We start from the raw sequence: 19,073 nt of genomic DNA, 5'->3' as shown, positions 1-19,073 counted from the left end.
ATCCTTCCTCAGTTTTTCAGATAGAGCAATTGAGGTGTGCAGCAATTAATAAATTACATTTCCTGGGTCAGAAAGAAAGTTCCTGGCAGAGCTAATAATGGGGCATATTTCTGTTCTTAATAATTACATAGAGACAGCCCAACATCCCTCAAAGTAGAAGTTTCAAAACCAAGCATTTAGTTAAGACATTGACAGAATGGAGTCCCCTCAATTTGTGAATAAACCAGCCACTCAGTCTGAAGGATATCTATGCTCTGAATGGCACATTCTGATATAATGGAACATATGGTTTATTTTAGTATTTTTTAATGAGAATATTTCTGTTATAGAATTCTTTGTATTATTGGTTTGGACACAAGTATAGATTCCCTGTGGTAGTAACTGAGCACTTGACTCTTAACATATTTCCATTATAGGATCTCTGTGAATAGGAAATGGGTACTATCCCATTTTTAAAGAGTCTTAAAAACAAAGATCACAAAGTCTCTGTGCAGCAAAAATTTGAATTCACATCTCCTAGATTTTAAGCTGGATAAACCTGCATAATTACAGAATGAAAATTCCTTTCTGTAGTAATCTTAATTCACAAAAAGCATTAAAAAATGACTGTAAAGAAGTGTGCTTTTCTGACCTCTAGGCTTATCACTGGGCTTGAACTAAAACTTAGTGATAGCCAGGTTAGTTTGTGAGCTGAATCTTTCACATTCACTTAACGATGCTGATATAAGCTGGGACTAAGGAGAAGGCCAATGGAAAGCAAAAATTGATGGCTTCTGCAAAGACAAATGAAATGTAGGAGTGGAGGAATGGGGAAGAAGGAATTAAATGTGATTGAAAAGGAAAGCACTAAATCCAAAGGAACTGTAGAGGAACCAGAATTGTCAGGGTAGAAGTATGTAATGGGAAGGAAAAAACTAGTCTTACCTAAACTTCTCTGTAAGTCACAGCTGTATGCATGGTTTTAGAACACAGACACTTCACACAGAGTGGAAGTCTCTGCACATGACGCACTTTCAGTTCTGGCTCCTTCAGTTAGATCAAAAACTCCCAGGGAAGTGCAGTCTATTTTACATACATGAGAATGTACTTGGATATGATAAAATACCACAGCTGTCAGTCTAGATTGGAATCAATTTGCATGGTAATGCTCTGAGGGCTGCAATTTATTTTCCTTTCTCTGCAATCAGAAACTTTCCCTGTTTCAGTAGGGAAGATTGATCCTGGATGTCTGCATAAGCATTTGAAAAGATCTGGCTCTTCAAGTGTGACTCATTGCTATTGGACACCTATAGCTCTGAGAGGAGCTGCACAGAAGTACAGTCATTTCTGCAGGGCCCAGAGAAACTGATAATCTCCAAATTAGATCTGGACTAGATATTTCCTCAGGTTAATGTGAGAATTGGTGAAGTTCTGGAGAAAAGGAGTTCCTTAAAAAGAAATAGAAGAGAACGTGCTCAGAACAATGTGGACTTTGCAGGCTATACTTAGTACAAATTACTAAAGGAATATTTATATATACTACATTTTTTCCGGTGACAAAGCAGCCTGAAGTTCTCCTCTGAGTACTCTCTCCTTTCTGCTCTGCACCCACTAGAGCTCTCTGTATAACCTGATGTGCTTATGTCACTTGTGATGGGACTGAGCTGGACATAGGCCAGGTAAATTATGCAAATGTCTAAAAATAGTATTTTGGAAAGTATTTTTTAAACCCATGTCACTTTATAATCCGGGTAATTTTGCAGCATGATAAGTAGTTACATTAGCATGACTTTGGGGTGGCAAATGGCACCAAGCAGAGGGTATTAAAATTTAAATGTAGGAGAAAGTGGGAGCTTCTTTGTTGCTGCAAGAGAAAACCTGTGCAGAACACCATCAAAACCAGTCTGAGGCCCAGGCCTGAAATATCTCTCTTTCTGAGGTACCCATGTATCTTTAAACAGCTGTTGTTATAGGATGGCTTCAAAAGAGGCTCAGTTCAATATGATCCTGGGCAATCCAATCATTAAAAATAAATATGTGGCTGATCATCACCACAACAAAGCAGTTTGGTACGCCAGTAAATCCATTCTTTTGTTACTTACAAAAACATGGAGAGAAGGAATAAAAGAACACAAAAATAGGATTCCCCACAGCCTGTTTTTAAAACCATTCATTCATAGATGTGTTTGAAAGCCTTTTTCTAGCTCTCAGACTGCTGAGAGGTCTGCTCCCTTTGTAGTGCAGTATATATATTTCATCAAGGTGTTCAGCGTGGATTCCAAAGATGAAAACACATCTACTGACATGAAACTAATTTATATCACACCTGTTTTATAGTTTTTAATCTGTGGTCTATAAACAAAGACAAAAGGCAGAGATTTCTCACTTTAATGAAATATCTGAAATCTGCATTAGAAGAGCCATACAGAAATTCTTTGAGAGGTACCTTTGTATATTTTTTATGATGACTATGGCATATACTGTGATGCTCTTTTCATTAAAAATCTCAAGAAAATCTTCCTCTTACCTGAAGGTAATGGCACGGCCTCAAGGAAGGTTTGATTTCCTGATGAACCAGAGGCTTATCTAAGTTCAGTGATGATTTGCGATAAGCTTCTTTAGCCTGACTCACTGTAAGCGTGGACCAAGAACTCCTTTTCATATATTTACTATCAGGGGTCATTGGTAGCCCTTCACAAGCCGAACACTTCACATCATTGTTACTTTTGGAAGTCTTCAATGAGAGATCCCCAAAATGCCCCTGGAGTGCCTCAGGATAGCAATGGGATATATGATCTGCATGGTGCCTATTTACCACGCTAGGGGTTCGGTAAGTGCTATCGCTGTCCAAATTATCATCAGAGCTCCACCAGCTACTCATTCCAGATTTATGCTTGCTTTCTGGTTTTCGCTCCTTACTTTTACTCCTTTTGCTGTGCTTGGAATGGTGCCCATGATGATGATCGTCCCCTCGACTGTCTCCCTTTGTTCCATTAACATTGCCCTTGGATGATCCTTCCAGAGAATGAGATTTAGTAAACAGTTTCTGGACGGAATGAACGAGATGGCGTATCCTTCCCGGGCTCTCGCTGCGCTGTTCCGCAGCTGTTGAGGTCCGCTGGTACTGTAAGGTATGAAAGCCATCCCGGTGGAGAGGAAGCTGTTTCTCAAATTGGTCCAAAAGATTTGCAGGAATACGGTTAATCTTGGGGTTACCGTGAGACATGGCGCAGTCGTCTCTGGAGTCGTAATGAGAGCTGTAGTGCATTCTGGGGAAAGTGCTACTTGACATGTGATCGCCCATTACCATGGGCATCATCATGCACTCGGAATGGATGGAGCTGCGGGGGGAGCAACGGTGGTGGTCCAGCGGGCAACTCTCCGTGGGGCTGAGAAGATACGACGGCCTTGGCTCCTGCCCATGGTGGATATGGTCGTGGGTATGCTCACAATCTTCAGGGGATGCTAAGCCACAAGTATGAGCTGAACATAACTGTGGTTGATTGCGACTACCAGATAATCCTTTCATATTCCTCGGAGCAGGAGAGTATCTTTCTTCATTGAAGTGCTGAGAAGGCGACCATGAGTACTGCTGGTCTGTCATGAGAACACATAAAACCTGTGTTATGTGTCTGATTAAAAGATTAACCTGAAAATTCCAAGTATATTGAAAAATGAAACATTTTTTCTCTGAGACCTTGGTAGAAAGTCTCACCATTTGTGAAATTTCTTCCACCATTTAAAAACTGATTAAAATTGTTCACTATGAGTAAACTACGGGGTGAATACAGCCTCCTTTCTCTTTGCAAAATTGTCTGCTAATAATTATAGATGTTATGAAGCTATTAATTGTATAAATTTACTCAAATCTAATGGATACATTCAAGTATTCAATGTATTATTTAATATTTATAGCTCATATGGCAGACTTTGTGGCTAATCATTTAAGTTACATGGGTCTAGTTTCTATATTGATGGTTTCACAGTTGGATATATTACATGTATCCTTTCTCCATGGAGCCATTTTTGTATACCATGAATTGAACTTCATTTTCTTCAATGAATCTCAGCTTCATGATCCTAAGTTCACTCTTCATAAGTGAAAATAATAAACAGCAAGAAGAAAAAATATGAACGTGCTGAAATAAAACTGTTTTTTTATTGCTAAGCAGTTTATCAATAAGCATTTCATACTATTTAAACATCTGTTATCCTTAGTCCAGAAGTATTATTGCTATTACCATACATGTAGAGTATTCTCTATTAGGCAGTTTTCCCCTTTTTATGACCACACTACAAAATATTTACTTAATGACTCTAAGTTATTTCTGAAAAAAACAAATATATTTAGGTACAAGCTATGGGGTTTTATATACTTGATTACTTGTTCCTATGAATCATGTGCTCCAAGTTGTGGTTATTATGCAAGCATGATTGCTAAATAAGAGTAGCTTGTAAGCAAAGATTTTGATACTTAAGCCTTTGATTTTTTTTTTCTCTCATGCAATTTCTTGCAGCTGTCAAATGTTACAAACAGAAAATTAAAAACAACCCCAGAAATACTTCAATTTGATTTTCTCATTCACTTTCCCTGTTCAATTTCAGCTTATTTAAGAAACATTTCAATAGCAGACAAAGAGATAAAATGCAAGATAATCCTTTAGAGGATAAGACAGATGTGTGTTTATACAACCCACTTAGCACAGCCTTTCTGCAAATTTGCTCTAAGAATCTAAATAATCTTGCACAGGTGGTTGATACAAAGAAGTCGCAGGTCTCAACCAGAATGGAAGCCAGTGAATATTTATTAACCAGACACTTGAAACCAGGCTGTAGAGATAACACAGTAATTGGCAGTACTTTGAACGGTTTCTAACCATATGACAAAGCTGTTCTAAATCACATTTCCACTGTTGGTGAAAACTCAGTGCCTGGATATGGTCATGAAACAGATCAATACTCATATCTCTCTAATTTTATTCAATTAATATGTGTTACTTCATGATACCTTCAGTACATAAGGCAATCGGTTGCAAGTCTTTAGCATCAGCTATCTCATAACCTAAATGCTGTATATTTCCTATTGTGGGAGATGCTTTGATAATTTTATTGCACCTTAATTTCAACAGAGTTGCTGACAACATTTTAAAATGGATGCAGCATTAAACCAATAAACAGGGAAGTATTCTTCAGCCTAGGCACAATGATGCCACACTGAAGTCAAAGATGGATGTAAGGGTACAAATGGCACCTCCATACTTTATCATGGCATCAAACTGATGGGTCTGTGCAGATATCCTTTTCTGCTTCTATTTTGTTTTCCTGTCTGTTTCTTTTACTTAATTCCTGGCTATTATCACATTAAAATAAAATCTTATTACTGCTGATTACTCAGTCTGTTGTCCTATTTAGGTTATAATACCTTGGATAAATGTTGTTACAGGAAGGAAATATAACTGTTTCTTTGAGATGACGTAATTTTTATTATATACAGACATGGCAGTGCTTTGGAATTCAGCCACATAAGTAGTCCTGTAATAAGTGGTACTTTATCCAGTATATTACCAAGCATTATCAGGGGAATAATAATGGACCATATGCTGAATTTACTTATTCTGTACTTCCAATAAAGGGTTCCCAAAGCACTTGACAGAGATTACTACCACAGTTCTTACAAACCCATGAGATTACATAGACTGAAGAAGTTATTTTTACAATGAAGATGGTAAAATACTGGAAGAGGTTGATCTAGTTGAAGATAACTCTGCCTATTACAGGGAGGTTGGATTAGATGACCTTTAAAGGTGCCTTTCAACCCAAAATATTCTTGATTCTATGTGGAAGGTACTGTTCTCCTTTTACAGAAATAGGAAGTTGACATAAAGGAAACTTTTTCCAAAATGCTCATGGATTTTCTGATATTGATGTTCACAGAGGTGTGAGCCAGAGGGTGGTGGAAGGAAACTCTTCTGTCACTCTAACAGCATGATGAGAGTCAACCCCAAGCCTTTTCATCACAATCTTGCACATCTGTGAATGAATATAACTTGTACTATGCCTCACCAATGTGTTTAGACAAAAAAATGTAAGGGCATGGCAGAGATCCAGAATGAAAGAACAAGAATAAGAAACTAATTTTGAATGAGTTCTTGAGCACAGAATTGCTAGTCTCTGGTGATTTCTTTAGGCCTCATGCAACATCAAACATAGCCCAGAAGGCTTCAAACATTTTCATCCTGTTATACACCTAGGAATATGAGATGTGATGATTTGACTGCACTGCAATTGATAATCTAAAAACAGCTTTTCTGTCCCTCATGGCTCCCTGTGATTCCAGCTCATTGCAGCTATAGAAAAATACAATTTTCTGTGTGGTGCTTTCGCATAGCATGCTTTCATATAGCATTTTATGTGCTACCTGGAATGTCTGAATTATTTTTGTTTGAAACACAGTAGATAGAAACTGCTATAGGTATTTTTAAGAGTAATCAAAATAATTAAAACATTAAAAAGTAGTTTTCCAGAAGTAATTGCCCCCTCTTAACTCTGTCATAGAGAGTAACTAAAACTAGATAAACTCCCAAATTACTTACATGTGCATAATTTAGATTTATTACTACAAACAGGTTTGTCTATCTAGGACATCAAACTTGCTCTTTATCCCGGACACAACTACTTATTCATACAAACCTTTTGAAAATTATTCAGAATTTTGAAATACAATATATAAATTTATCAAGTAATTTGTGCTTTGTATTATTCAGTCAACTTTCTTTAGGAGACTGAAGTGCTTGAAGAAATAGTTGAGCTGTGGCTGAATGAATTAGTGTGTGGTACCAGAGCAGTGTAATTGCCCATGTGCTAGCTCTTAGCCTGCCAAGAAAAATGTGCTAGCTTAAAATTCTACTAAGCTAACATACTTTCCTAGAATTTCCAAGGGGGTGAAAGTCTATGGTCAGTGACCACAGTTCAGCTGATTAATAAAATTTCATAAAACTACAGTAATATTTTTTTTCTCAATCCTTTCAAAAGACATTTAATATTTTGGTATAATTAAATAGTTACATATTTGATAGATCAAATAATGACAGATTGGACTGAAGTTTTAGTCTATATCTTGAAGTTTCTTTTTTTTTTTTACAGCAGCTCCTATGTTGCTCTGGGTAATCACTCTAAAAACATAAAATGGCACCATCAGAGCTAAAGACCTAAAGGGAGACAGAAGAACAAATAAACATAACCTAAAGCAGACAAAGAGATAAAGGGATAGGAACAGAGAAAAATATGAAAGCATAGGAATGAATGGCTTATTTACTGTTTCATCTGAGCAAAATGGAATTTTCCAAATAACTTCAGTGGATAGTCAGATAGTACTTAAAGACTGGGGTTGGGGGTGGACCTAGAACAAGACACTGGCTGTTATGTCAGAGAATCCAGTGATTCCAAAACCCTGAAAATCCCTTACAGCACTTCTTTTTCAGAGAGTACTGTACAGATATGTCAACCTTTAACCTTGGCAGATGGAAGGATTTCTGCATCCCTTCCTATCTCTTTCAACTGTTTCCCCATTGTGCCATGTCATGGCCTGGTTTTGTTCTCCTATTTTCAGTTCTGCACTTTCTAAGAGTTGCTCTCTTGCTCCAAGCAGACATTGGTGTGCCTATGCTTGGGACCTGGCTACAATTTATAGATCATCCAAGATTTTTCCTTGTGCTAGTTGATATCAAGGACCAAGAAATTTGGTTGGAAATGTTTGAAATAACAAATTATAATTGCACTAATGTTCTAGGTCAGAAGGCAAAAACCCTCTAAGTAATGAAACATAAGAGCTATGCATTTCTAGAGTTCCTGGAACACTGCTCTTGGCTAAAGAGCATCAATATAAAAACACAGAAACTTCTCTGACATTCAATAGAAGTGCATGTCTCCAAAAATCTTTTTGTGTGTTGCATATTAGAAGCAAGCTTTCAGGGTATGATAATACTCTCTGGAATTACTAAAAGATGCCTAAATTTGATTTTTTTTTTTTTTTCAATTTTCGTTCTCTTGAGAAATTTGAATTGCTTTAACCTTATCAGCTTATCAGTAAACTACTTTCCCATCTGAAACATCTGTGCTGTTTTCATTGAAGAAGGAACAGTTCTTCTGCCTAGTGTAACCAGGAAAATGCACTGCTGAAAAGAGATACCTAACCTAGCCTTCAAAAAGAGGTGATAGACAAAACCTGACTGCTGCATGTTGCTGTTTCATGCAGCTGAATCAGTGCTGAAATGCATAATGAAAAATATATACACAGCTTAACCTATAACTAATAAAAAATTAAATATTGGAAAAATTGACGTATTAATTAAAAAAGTAGACATTAAACATGAAAATGGATAATTAAAATGTTTTAGCTAGATAAATGTCTGTCCAAGGTCTGCATTAAGTAGTATGAGCACTGTTTCCTCATTAACTTGCAGTAGTATTTTTCTCTGTTCTATTCTAGCCTTGAAAATGAGTATTTGCAGGGATTGTGAAGAGTGACTAATTGGCCAAATGCAAGGAAGAAGTCTGAAAATGCAAATGGCTTAAGCTTCTGCTATGGTCTCATGAGATTTCCAACCTATTTATGTAGAACAACATTCTGTATAAAATTTACATAAAATTGCAAAGACTGTGTGACCATCTTCCACCTTTAGAAGACAACTTGTATTTTCGGTGTTTGCTCTTCATGCAGTGCATTGACCTTTCTGTGAATTCCTACATAACTATTCAGGCTGCTTATTTGAAATATTGAACATTGAGTGGCATCCCGTCAAAGACAAGCTTTATTGGTTCTCACAGCCCTGTTACAACAAGGTCCTTTATGCATTCAGTCTCTCTGCACAGTCAAAGGAGAGAAGTAGGTGGTTCTGAGGACCTAAATCCAAACACCAAAATGCCCAAAGCTCTCAAACAGCACATAGGCTGCATGTGGATGATTGGTTTGTTCTGACATATAAACCTGAAAAACAAATATTCTATTCAGAATCCTGGACACTGTGTGGCAGGCATGTCTGGCTCTGTTTCGACTAGCAGTGCAAACAGAGCTGGAGGGTGTGTCCAGCTCATACAGTTAAACTGTCACCATCACAGCTCCATGCTACACTAATAGGAACTGATACACAGGTGTGATTACAAACAACACCCGGAAAGACTGCTACAAATACGCAGTCTGGATGTGGTTTTATTTTTGACTGGGAAATTGACATGATTCTTCTGAAGCTTGAACTATGTGTCCAGAATCAACAGATGAATACTACCCTTCATGTAGATATTTATCACTGCTGACTACGGCAAAAACTGTGGCTGACAAGCTCCAGTGCAGAAACCTTTCTCAGAAATGAATATTTAGGTGATCTGAGGCACATGGATACTGCTAAACCATGGAAAATGTTTTTGACAGCTAATTCAGTGGAACCACATGACAGTGACCAAGGGTAAGATGGTATTTATAACTCCCATGTTAGGTAAAAATGGATATTCAAATTGCATTAGAACAGCACCAGAGTCCAGAACATACCAAATTGGAGCAAAGTCAGGAAACTGAAAGGGAGAAGTAATGACCATGTGGAATGCTGCAATTTATTCAGTAGAGTCAGTTTTGAGCACTGTTCTGCAGGTGTCTGCATGTGGAACAAATATTTGATAGGACCAAATCCTATTGTTCAGCCCAAAAATTTTCCAAATCTATCCATCTTTCAAATAAAGATTAGTGGACTGATAGTCCAACATCTCAAGGGATTTATTTCTGAGATAAATAAGCATGATAAGAGAAAAGGGTATATAATAAAAGGAGTGCAGAATAATAGTCAGAGAGGAGGAATGGAACAGGCTGGTGGGGGACACAAAGCACAAATATACTGGGAAGAAGGAAAGCACAGAGTTGTGATAACTGGGGAAAGCTTGATCAGGGGCAAGCTAAAGCCAGGTCACAAGACTGACTGCCTGGAATGGAGAACAGGGCATGCTATATGTGAAAATGAAGAAATGTGGAAACAGTATTTGAGGAATGAAGACATCTCACATCTGGGTGGAATAATTGGCCCTTGGACTGTATGGAGAGAATAAAAGTTACCATATTGTGCCCATGCCATGAAAAAGAACAAGACAGAAATCTGTGAGAGGCGACATGGGATTTGTATAAAGCTCCAGGATATGGAGTGGAGCAATGCAGGGAGTCCTCAGGATGGTGTAAAATTAATTTCCATTGGTTTGAAGTGTGTGATGTCTTGCTACCAACTAGTATGCAGCACACAGAACTTCACAGCGCTTTTCGAGTTTGAAGTACATTGCCATTATTCACCTTTCAACAGTGCTATGACACAGTAAGGCCACAGAATGATTTATGACTAATATTTTTTCACAGAATCTGTATGATCAGGGAAGTTTTGAAAAGAAATAGAATGTAGCAGAACTAGACTGACCTAAAATAACTAACATGTAAACTTATTTTCTGGAAAAATCCAGCTGTTTGAAGTCAACCGGGGCTTCACTATGTGGATATCATTGAACAATTGGTTATAATGCTTCAAAATACAGAGCAGAAATGCTAACCCAACACCATTAAACTTCTTTTGTTCCTTATTGTGCCTGGCTTTATGGATTTCCTTTCCTCAAGGATGAAAATTTGCTGCCTGCAGTTATTAGGCCATGAGACAATCCATTTCCCTCGGGGTCATAAAACTGCCACTATTTTCTCAGCAATTAAAGGAAGCCAAAGTAATTGCATGGTACAACTCAAAGGTATACACAGAAATCTATGCCCAACTCTGGAAGTACAAGGGAAGTCCTTGTCATGTTGATAGCAGTTACAAATCTCCCATTAACTTAATGGGGCCAAGATTAGTTGTAAATATCTGCTGAGAAAAGTTCTTGGTCATTTTTCCTGTGACACCTGTGTCACTTGAGGTAGATCATCTCTAAGCAGAGCTGCATTTTGCAGAATGCACAATTTTGCTGGACTGGAATAAATGTGTTAGAAACCTGCAAGGGTTCCCAGTCAGAAAGATGATGACATGGGAAGGTGGTTCTTTTGAAATACAGCTTGTGATGGCATAATTGCCAAAATTTAATCCCAAGGATCCAAACCACTTGGACCAACTATGCAGTTGCGTGGAACCACCAAATCCTCAGGGTTTCTTTTCTACTAAGAAATAATTATCATTAATCCTTAAACAAAAATCAAACAAAAGAAATAATGCTGATATCTATGATGTCCTTCCCTGATTTTTTTTCTCAGTGTTTCTGGAATTCTTCTGAATTTGTTCACTTTTTATGATGATGATATATCACGAAGAAAGTTTTTAATCCATCCAATACTAAGGGGACTGCAAGAACTAATGCTCATGTATCCAAGCAAAAATATTTATCGTATATTCCCTCTAAATTGCCTTTTATTATTTCTTTAAAACATGGATATATTTTAAAGATTTAAATTATTTTACAGACTGCTTTTCTGGAAAAGAAATAATGTAATAATTAATTACTGAAAGCATTGCCATGGAACAAAATTAACTTAATATTTTCCTTTTTAAAACATTAATTCAGCTTTTAAATTATCAAAATTGAAGAAAATGATTTGATTTTCTGTTAGCTTCAGCATCGGTTCCTTGCAGACTTTTGATTCACCAAATATTTTAGTTTTAGCCATGGTCTGACTCAAAAAAATCATTTTACTTTTTGGAGTCCATCATTATCTGCTTAGGTGTACACTCTTGGCACTGCCTCTTGCTGCTTTGCCATTGTATCGTGAACTTTTCTGTTCAGTTCAACCCACTGAGATGGAGGAGGACTCATCCTGATTTTCCTGTGGGGTACAGGAAGAAATAGCAGCCTGGTGACAAGATTCCTTTTAAACCTGTTGCCATAGTAACAGGCAGACAATCTTCCTCTTTACATAACCTCCGGGCTGGGAGTTTTCCAAATCAGGGTGCTGTCTCTTTTCTGCCTGGCTGAGCCCTGCTTTGCAAACATTAATTGCCTTTCCCCACAATCACTAGCACCCAGACTTTCCATGTGGCAGTGAAGGGCCAAACGATGACTCCTGCTCCTGGGACCAGGTGCTGGTTTAAGCACCCCCACTCTGGGCAAGTTTGAGACAAGGTATCTCAGTATGCTGCTGTCTGTTCTCTTGTGAAGAGAAATGACATTATAAAAAGATGGAAAAACAAGTGAAGTTGCACAATGAAAGGTGACAACTGAACTCAGCAGTGAAAGCTGGGATTGTGTTAGCAATCTTTGCTGATGTTTATGCTGCTGCACTGCTTCTGCCAGTGCAAATTCCCTTGGGAACACAGGGGTCTGTGTGCCCAGCACTCTGGCAGAAAACTGCTGTCATTTGCCTCCACACTGGAAGCATCTCCACCACCCTGGTTGTGCCAAAATTGCCCCACTCCTGACAGAACCTAAGCAGGCAATGATGGGAATTGTGGAGGAATTCCACAGGAATGTGGAGCTAGAGCATGGTAACTTTTTTCCTGAGGAAATCAAGAGGACATCACTTAAGCTGCTCAACATAGGAATACATTTTAAAGGCTTCACAGTTTATCCTTTTGAAAAGGGAGAATACAATGAAAACACTCGTTGAGGAACATAGGTGTGGCTAAGCACGCGGTATCTCATCTCATCTCATCTCATCTCATCTCATCTCATCTCATCTCATCTCATCTCATCTCATCTCATCTCAATCATCATCCTCATCATCTCACCTCTGCAGCAGCCATCACACTCTGATGGGAAGGTAAATGTTGTGAGTCAGGTACACACCCAGGTGTTACAGAGGTCAGCAGGCCAGGAGGGAGAGGAAAAGGTCCCTTCTTTGCTAACATCCCACATGTGAAATCATTTGGAACAGAAATATTTGTTTATGAATGCATAACCCTCTTTGTATTCTGTAGTAGAAGTGGATGAATAATTCATTACAAATATCCAATTTGATTATTCTTACATCCTTACAAATATCTTCGCCTGCTTGTGAATTGACCTTGGGCCTAATGGGATTTTTGCAGTTATTTGACATTATGAGGTGTTTAATTTTTGGAAATAGCTTCTGATCTGCAGATTGTTTGTAAGCATTTGTTGCCAACAACCTATAATTAAAATTCTGGACAGTTAGCATGTTTTTATATGATCAGGCCCTATGATATGATTTTGCTGTATGACTGAAAGTTATTTACAGAATAAGTTCTTAAGCATGACTAAAAGGAATCTAAAGTTCAAAATTTATTTTCTGAAAAACATTTCCTATTATTTCATTAATGTTTTCTACAGTCTTGATTATCATATCAATAAGCTTCTACATTACAGTTTTGGGTACAGAAAAACAAAGGATATGAAGTGGAATTATTTCAAGATATGATGGAATAAGATAAATAAGAAAGGCTATTTTTTTTCAGTATCTGTTAATCTACTTACAATTAAAAAATTATATGGCACTGAATTGTATTGGGGCACGTCATATTTAAAATCCCTTGTAAATCTGAAAGACTTTTAAATTGTCATACCAAACCACTTGGCTACATGTTTTTATTATAAGACAGACAGATAGCCCTGTGGTTAGAGGACTAACTTGGGAAATCTACAGTCAAGTTTTCTGTTACCATGAATTATTTGTGTGGTTCAGGACAAGGCCATGGGCAGGGGTGTGAGCTGCCATGGAGAGTTTTGACCTTACATCACTGGGTTGCAATGATCCTTTGTGCATATCTCTTGTAGACTCTCAACTTCAGTTCCCCACAGGATTAGAATAAAACTTGTGCACCTCTGAGTGTTAGTGTCACAAACCAGGGAAACATTCAGACTGTGACCCATCTAGGAATTTAATCCAGTGTTACTGTGCCTGCTGATTACTGGGATGAGTGCCACTGTAGTGGCTACTCTGTATGGCCAAGCCATGTGCCTGACTGAAACCCACCAGCTGCAGTCAGTCTACAGATGTTTGACTATCCCTGGATGCTCTGGGGGAAGGTGCACCAAGGGTGGATGTGGCACCAAGAGTCAAGAGCTCACTGGCAACCCCTCCTTTGTCCTTGGGAAAATTTCCTGTAGTTCCTGGTACATGAAGCTAAAACCCTTGAGAAGTGTTCAGACACTGACTTTACTGAGCAAGGAGGGATAATACAGTAGAAGGACAGACAGATTGAAAAGTCAGGACTTCATTCATGTTTTCATTTCAAGAACAGCCATGTCCTTTCTTCCTTCCAACACAAAAGGTCATAAAGGCATGATCATGCAATCAACAGTGATTGAATAACCATGAGTTACTGTCTGACACTTGAACCTTACCAATTAATCAAAAGCATCAACTGTGAAATGAAAATACATTTTTGTAACCTGCCCTTAAACTCCCTTACAGTTTATTTTGCAATTGGGGCATGTTAAGAGCATTATTATTAACTGCAACCTGTTTTACAGGTTTCAACTTTTCCTTAACATCAACTCAATACCCATTCCTGAAGAGGAAACAGCAATTTACTGTAAGAAAAGGAAAAGGCAAAAAAAAGGCTAAAAGCCTTTAGTGCAAGTCTCTTTCTTTGCTTGACATTAGATGCTGCTAACTATAAAACTTGTGTAAAGTAAATGTTTTCCTCACCTGCATAAAGGAGTTAAAAAATTTTTCAGTAATCTATTTCCCCCCCTTTCCTCTGTGCACGTATTAAAATATATGTTTAAAGAGAAGTTCATCCCATCTTTCTTTAACTATTTGAATGCCTTTCAAACACAGAATTTTTCTATGTCTCTTGTTAAGATTGCACTATTTGCTTTTGACACCTAAAGCAAAATATTGCCTTACCCTTCACGTGCCTAAAGTAAACAAGACTAAGAAATTTTCAGATAGCTTAGAAAAGAGTAGTTTCATTATATGTTTTTGTTTTCTAACACAATAATATTGTCTAGATAATATAAACACTAGCTAGAAGAAATCTTGGAATGAAAGAACTCCAGTTTCCCTCTTGCTTCCATCACCATGCCCTGCTACCCTTATTTTCTTATTTGGTTTATCAGGTTTTTAATTTAAGATATTCCTAGTGAAAAGTATAGGAAGTTTTGGTGTGAGTGTGAATGTAGTATCACTAATACACCCTGAACTGTGATAAGAAATAAATGTTAATGAAAAAGCTATGAAGTATTGTTCTCAAAAACTGACTGTTAATACTTGGATAAGGGTTTGTTTTTGTTTTTTTTTGTGTGTGTGTGTGTGTGTGTGTGTTTTGGTGTTTTTTTTTTTTTTTTTTTTGTTTTGTTTTTGTTTTTGTGCTTGTTTTTGTTTTTGCACTTCTGCCTGTTTTAATTAATGAGGTCTTTTACAGAATCAATATGGGAAAGAGTTGAGATCAGTCCTATCCCTTGATACTTTTTTCCAATTAATTAAGGCAGTGGTTAATTTTATTAAAAATATTATTTAATGACTATTCAGCATTTTCACTCTGGCACGATACTGTGCAAACATTAATTAAACTCCACCAAAGCCCCAAACTTCACTAGGAAATTCTAAACCCATTTTACAAACAAGAACCTGGAGCCAGAGATCTTTCAGTAGCAGAGAGATCATAACTTTAAGCTCCTCAGGCCAATGAGAGTCTAGAATAATGACTGGCCCTGCAGTTAGAGCTACCTCAAAGAACACCATCCTGACTCTGCCTTGACTTAGAGCAATTTATTTTACTTCTCAAGGAAATCCCTTTCTGTGTTTTCTTCAGGGATGAAGGTCTCTAGCAGTCAGTCAGATTGAGACTGTTCATACAAAATGATGATATAATCATTGGGTTATGTATATACAGAAAAGAAGTGGGCCCATTTCCATATTCCTGACATTAGAGTATCCACCCAGAATCATATTTATTTCCAAAAAATAATTAACTTTATACCTGTCCAAAAGCATGAAAAAGCAAAGTCTAAGAAAGATTTTGCAGTTTTTTCACTTATGCTATATATCCAGCTCATTGATTTGAACACAAATCTTCAAGTGACAGAACACAACACTGGGGCAAAGACAGAAAGACAGGTATGTCCTATCCATCTGTAGAGGTGTAGCACATAAACACAGCTGTAACTGCAGAGCTTGTCTCCACAGAATTTAACTATCCCACAACTTTTCTAAAAGTCTTTCCAATTCCAGTGATTCTCTCTAGGGGAGAGGGGATGTCATATGTTTTTACATTACTGATGATATCCAGTCCACTTACTTTGACCACCTCCAGTGTGGTAATTAGGTCCTGTCAGGAGGACAGGATTTTCTTCTGAAAATATTAAAGCCATCCACCACTTCCTATGTATTATCTAGCAATCTTTGGTACTTATTTTCAGAAGACTGTAATAAGGACAAAGTTTAGGAGCAAGGACAGATTTTTCCTTGCTTTTGGCATATTTTTTCAGTCATTTGGCCAGAAGTAGTTGAAATGCTTGAAAGCAGCTTAATTTCTTTGTAGTCTAGTTGTTATTTGTTGTTCTTGTTGCTGTTTTTCTTTCCTATTTCTCATTTCTGACTAATCCCTCATCTTCTTCCTAGTCAGGGTTCTGGATGATTGGTCAGTTAGGATATATCTTTCTATTAATCTTTGATTGCCTATTTTGTAAGAGGGCCTTGCTCCTATAGACACCTGACATTTAATGTTATTGACTTGTATATCATTTACTCTGGTTCCAGAAATCCTGCAGTTCTTTCTCAAACAAATGGGAAGGAGAACAATTTTGACATACCTCTAAATTGTGACTTATCTCACTCTTCATTAACTTCTAAAGTAAGCCAAACCTGCTATGTCCTAGAAAAGTCTATCACTCTTCATTGACTCTAAAAGAAGTCCTGAGATCTACAGTTTAGACTTCTACATCTGAAATACTTTCCAACTCTCAGATGAGATGAATTCTAACCCAGGACATCTGAACTCCTTCCAATGTGCTGTGAAATGGGACAGCAGGGTGAAAAAACTCCAAATACCCAAGAAGGCTGCAAGACTTGTTCATTTCATGACTCCTCCATAGGATCCACTTGTGGGATTCCTTGGAAGCCTCATGTTTAATGATATCTTCCCTCTCACACCACTTTGATTAAGGCAGAAACTGCCTGAGGCTTCTTCAGTCTCTTCCTTAACACATTCTTCTGTCTAATCTTTGGAATGTATGCTGTAGCTTCTTTTCACTTGTTTTGAAATGTTAAGTGAATAAAAAAGTCCAGTACAGATATTTTTACATTGAACATTTATTACACTCCCTGATTTAAGTGCAATTGAGTGGTAGACACCACTTGTTTGAGAAAATCCTCTTCTAAGAGATTGGCTAAACACAGGGACATAACCTGTCTGAATTCATGCTCCTTGTTCTAACTGCTTAGCCAGTTTTCCTTAACACAGCAACTATAATTTCTCTTCCTAGCAGTGGGTAATAACACGGTCAGGGCAAGAGTTTATAATATTCTTGTCAACTACAACAATATCCTAATAGCAAAAAATAAACTGTTGCAATATATTAACATGAGCATATGCACAAAAAGAAAAATTACTTTACACTGACTTCTGAAATGTAAGCAAGCTCATGTTGAATAAAGGGAGCTTTAAGTAGCAAACACATAGAAACCACTTCTCATATTGCTTTTCTAAAAATAACCACATTGCATATAAATTGTAATTGCACATAAATCAAAATTTTGACAGATTTCACATAAACCAGTGACAATCTGAGTATGAAACTCCAGGAACAGAAACTCAATTTTTTCACAATCTAAATGTATAAAATTGAAGCCAGTGGGACATTTTAGTACTAGCTTTGTAAGACAGAAGTATCAAGATTTTCCTCATGGGCTTTAAGAGTTTCTGATTTCTTCTTGCTTCTTTTATTTTTTCAAATTGGAAAGGTAACACTGAAAACTCTGAAACTCTGAAACTTCTTTTCATCTACATTTAGGATGTTCTCTAAAGAGTAAGACAAGGAGAATAACACAAAAGAAGGAAGGTTGCCAACTTCCTTGAACACCGTATTTTGAATTCTCGGTTGCCTGCGTGTTACCCAAACCTGGTGATTTCCCTTTGCATTCTCTAACCTTAGGGAGCAGGTGAGAAAAGCCCAGCAGGGTTTGTCTGGGCGTGTTTTGGGCGCTGTCCCTGGGGCTGTGCCCCAGAGCCGCCTCCTGCGCCCAGCCCGGCCGCGCCCAGGGCTGCGCGAGCAGTACCAGGTGTCTGAGAGATGCATCTGTACCTAGCTCCTCCTCTGGCGTCCCTGGAAAACTGAAGCCCGCCTTGAGCAGATCGCCACCCTCTTCTTCTGAAAAGACAGAAACAAAGTAGCTCTTTAATAACTCTGATATTTTTCTACATCCAGACATAACTCTCCACTAGTTTTTAAATCCACTCAGTGACACCTATTACCATTCGGGACCTCTGTTAATGTGAAGCTGCTGAGTTGCTATTATCCGCAGTTTTTAAAATGTTCTTCTATTAGCAATATTATTAATTATGATTATTTTAATTTTGCTAGACATTTTTAAATCACTAGTGTCATAATATTCATAAATGCCTTTTCTGTAACATCTTTTTCATTGTTCTTTCCAATTTTTAAATTGTACTGCCTTTTAGCCTTCAAGCAATTATTCCAGAAGAATCCTTATTGTTGGTTCTCCAGCTGCACCTCTAGCACTTCCCACACATGATTCTTAAGCCACTTTTATTACCTTTTATACACACATTTCAATTCTGCTGTTGTGAACTACGATAATGCTGTGATGATGACTTTTTGCTATCAATGACATTTAATTTTTTTTCCAGAGATAACTTCTGTAATTCTGAAAGAGTATTTAAACTTGGATGATATGTATATTCTGTATGAATGCAGAAACTACCTGAATGTCCAGAGTGCAGCTCTGAGCTACCTTTCTTACATCCTTTCAGAACTGCAGTTTGTTGCCTCTGCATTGCCCTCTTGTCATGCTGGCATGTAAACCAATTTTGGACTAGGCACCTAGTCTAGATAATTCTATAATGGAGCTGCAAATAGAAAACTGGGTCAGTAACAATTCCATGAGATGCAAGATTTGCTTCAGATTATATACATTACAATACAAAATATGTCAGCAATATGTT

General features: G+C 37.5%; 1 protein-coding gene across 7 annotated transcripts in view; it reads right to left on the bottom strand.

Moving 5' to 3' along the window:
* DLGAP2 (DLG associated protein 2) overlaps nt 1–19,073 on the bottom strand; it is a 440,625-nt gene that overhangs the window by 81,129 nt on the left and 340,423 nt on the right. For 4 of the 7 annotated variants that reach the window (XM_056488336.1, XM_056488337.1, XM_056488338.1 and 1 more), the window contains 2 exons: nt 18,193–18,258; nt 2,507–3,576 (listed from right to left, as the gene is read on the bottom strand). In XM_056488336.1, coding sequence (XP_056344311.1) covers nt 2,507–3,576; nt 18,193–18,258 — 1,136 coding nt within the window. The remainder of the gene's footprint in view (nt 1–2,506; nt 3,577–18,192; nt 18,259–19,073) is intronic. The other 3 variants (XM_056488339.1, XM_056488340.1, XM_056488341.1) reach the window with 1 other exon arrangement.

This window comes from Oenanthe melanoleuca, chromosome 3, assembly GCF_029582105.1.
Source record: "Oenanthe melanoleuca isolate GR-GAL-2019-014 chromosome 3, OMel1.0, whole genome shotgun sequence".
NCBI lineage: Eukaryota > Metazoa > Chordata > Aves > Passeriformes > Muscicapidae > Oenanthe > Oenanthe melanoleuca.
This window is presented reverse-complemented; position numbering and strand designations above follow the sequence as displayed.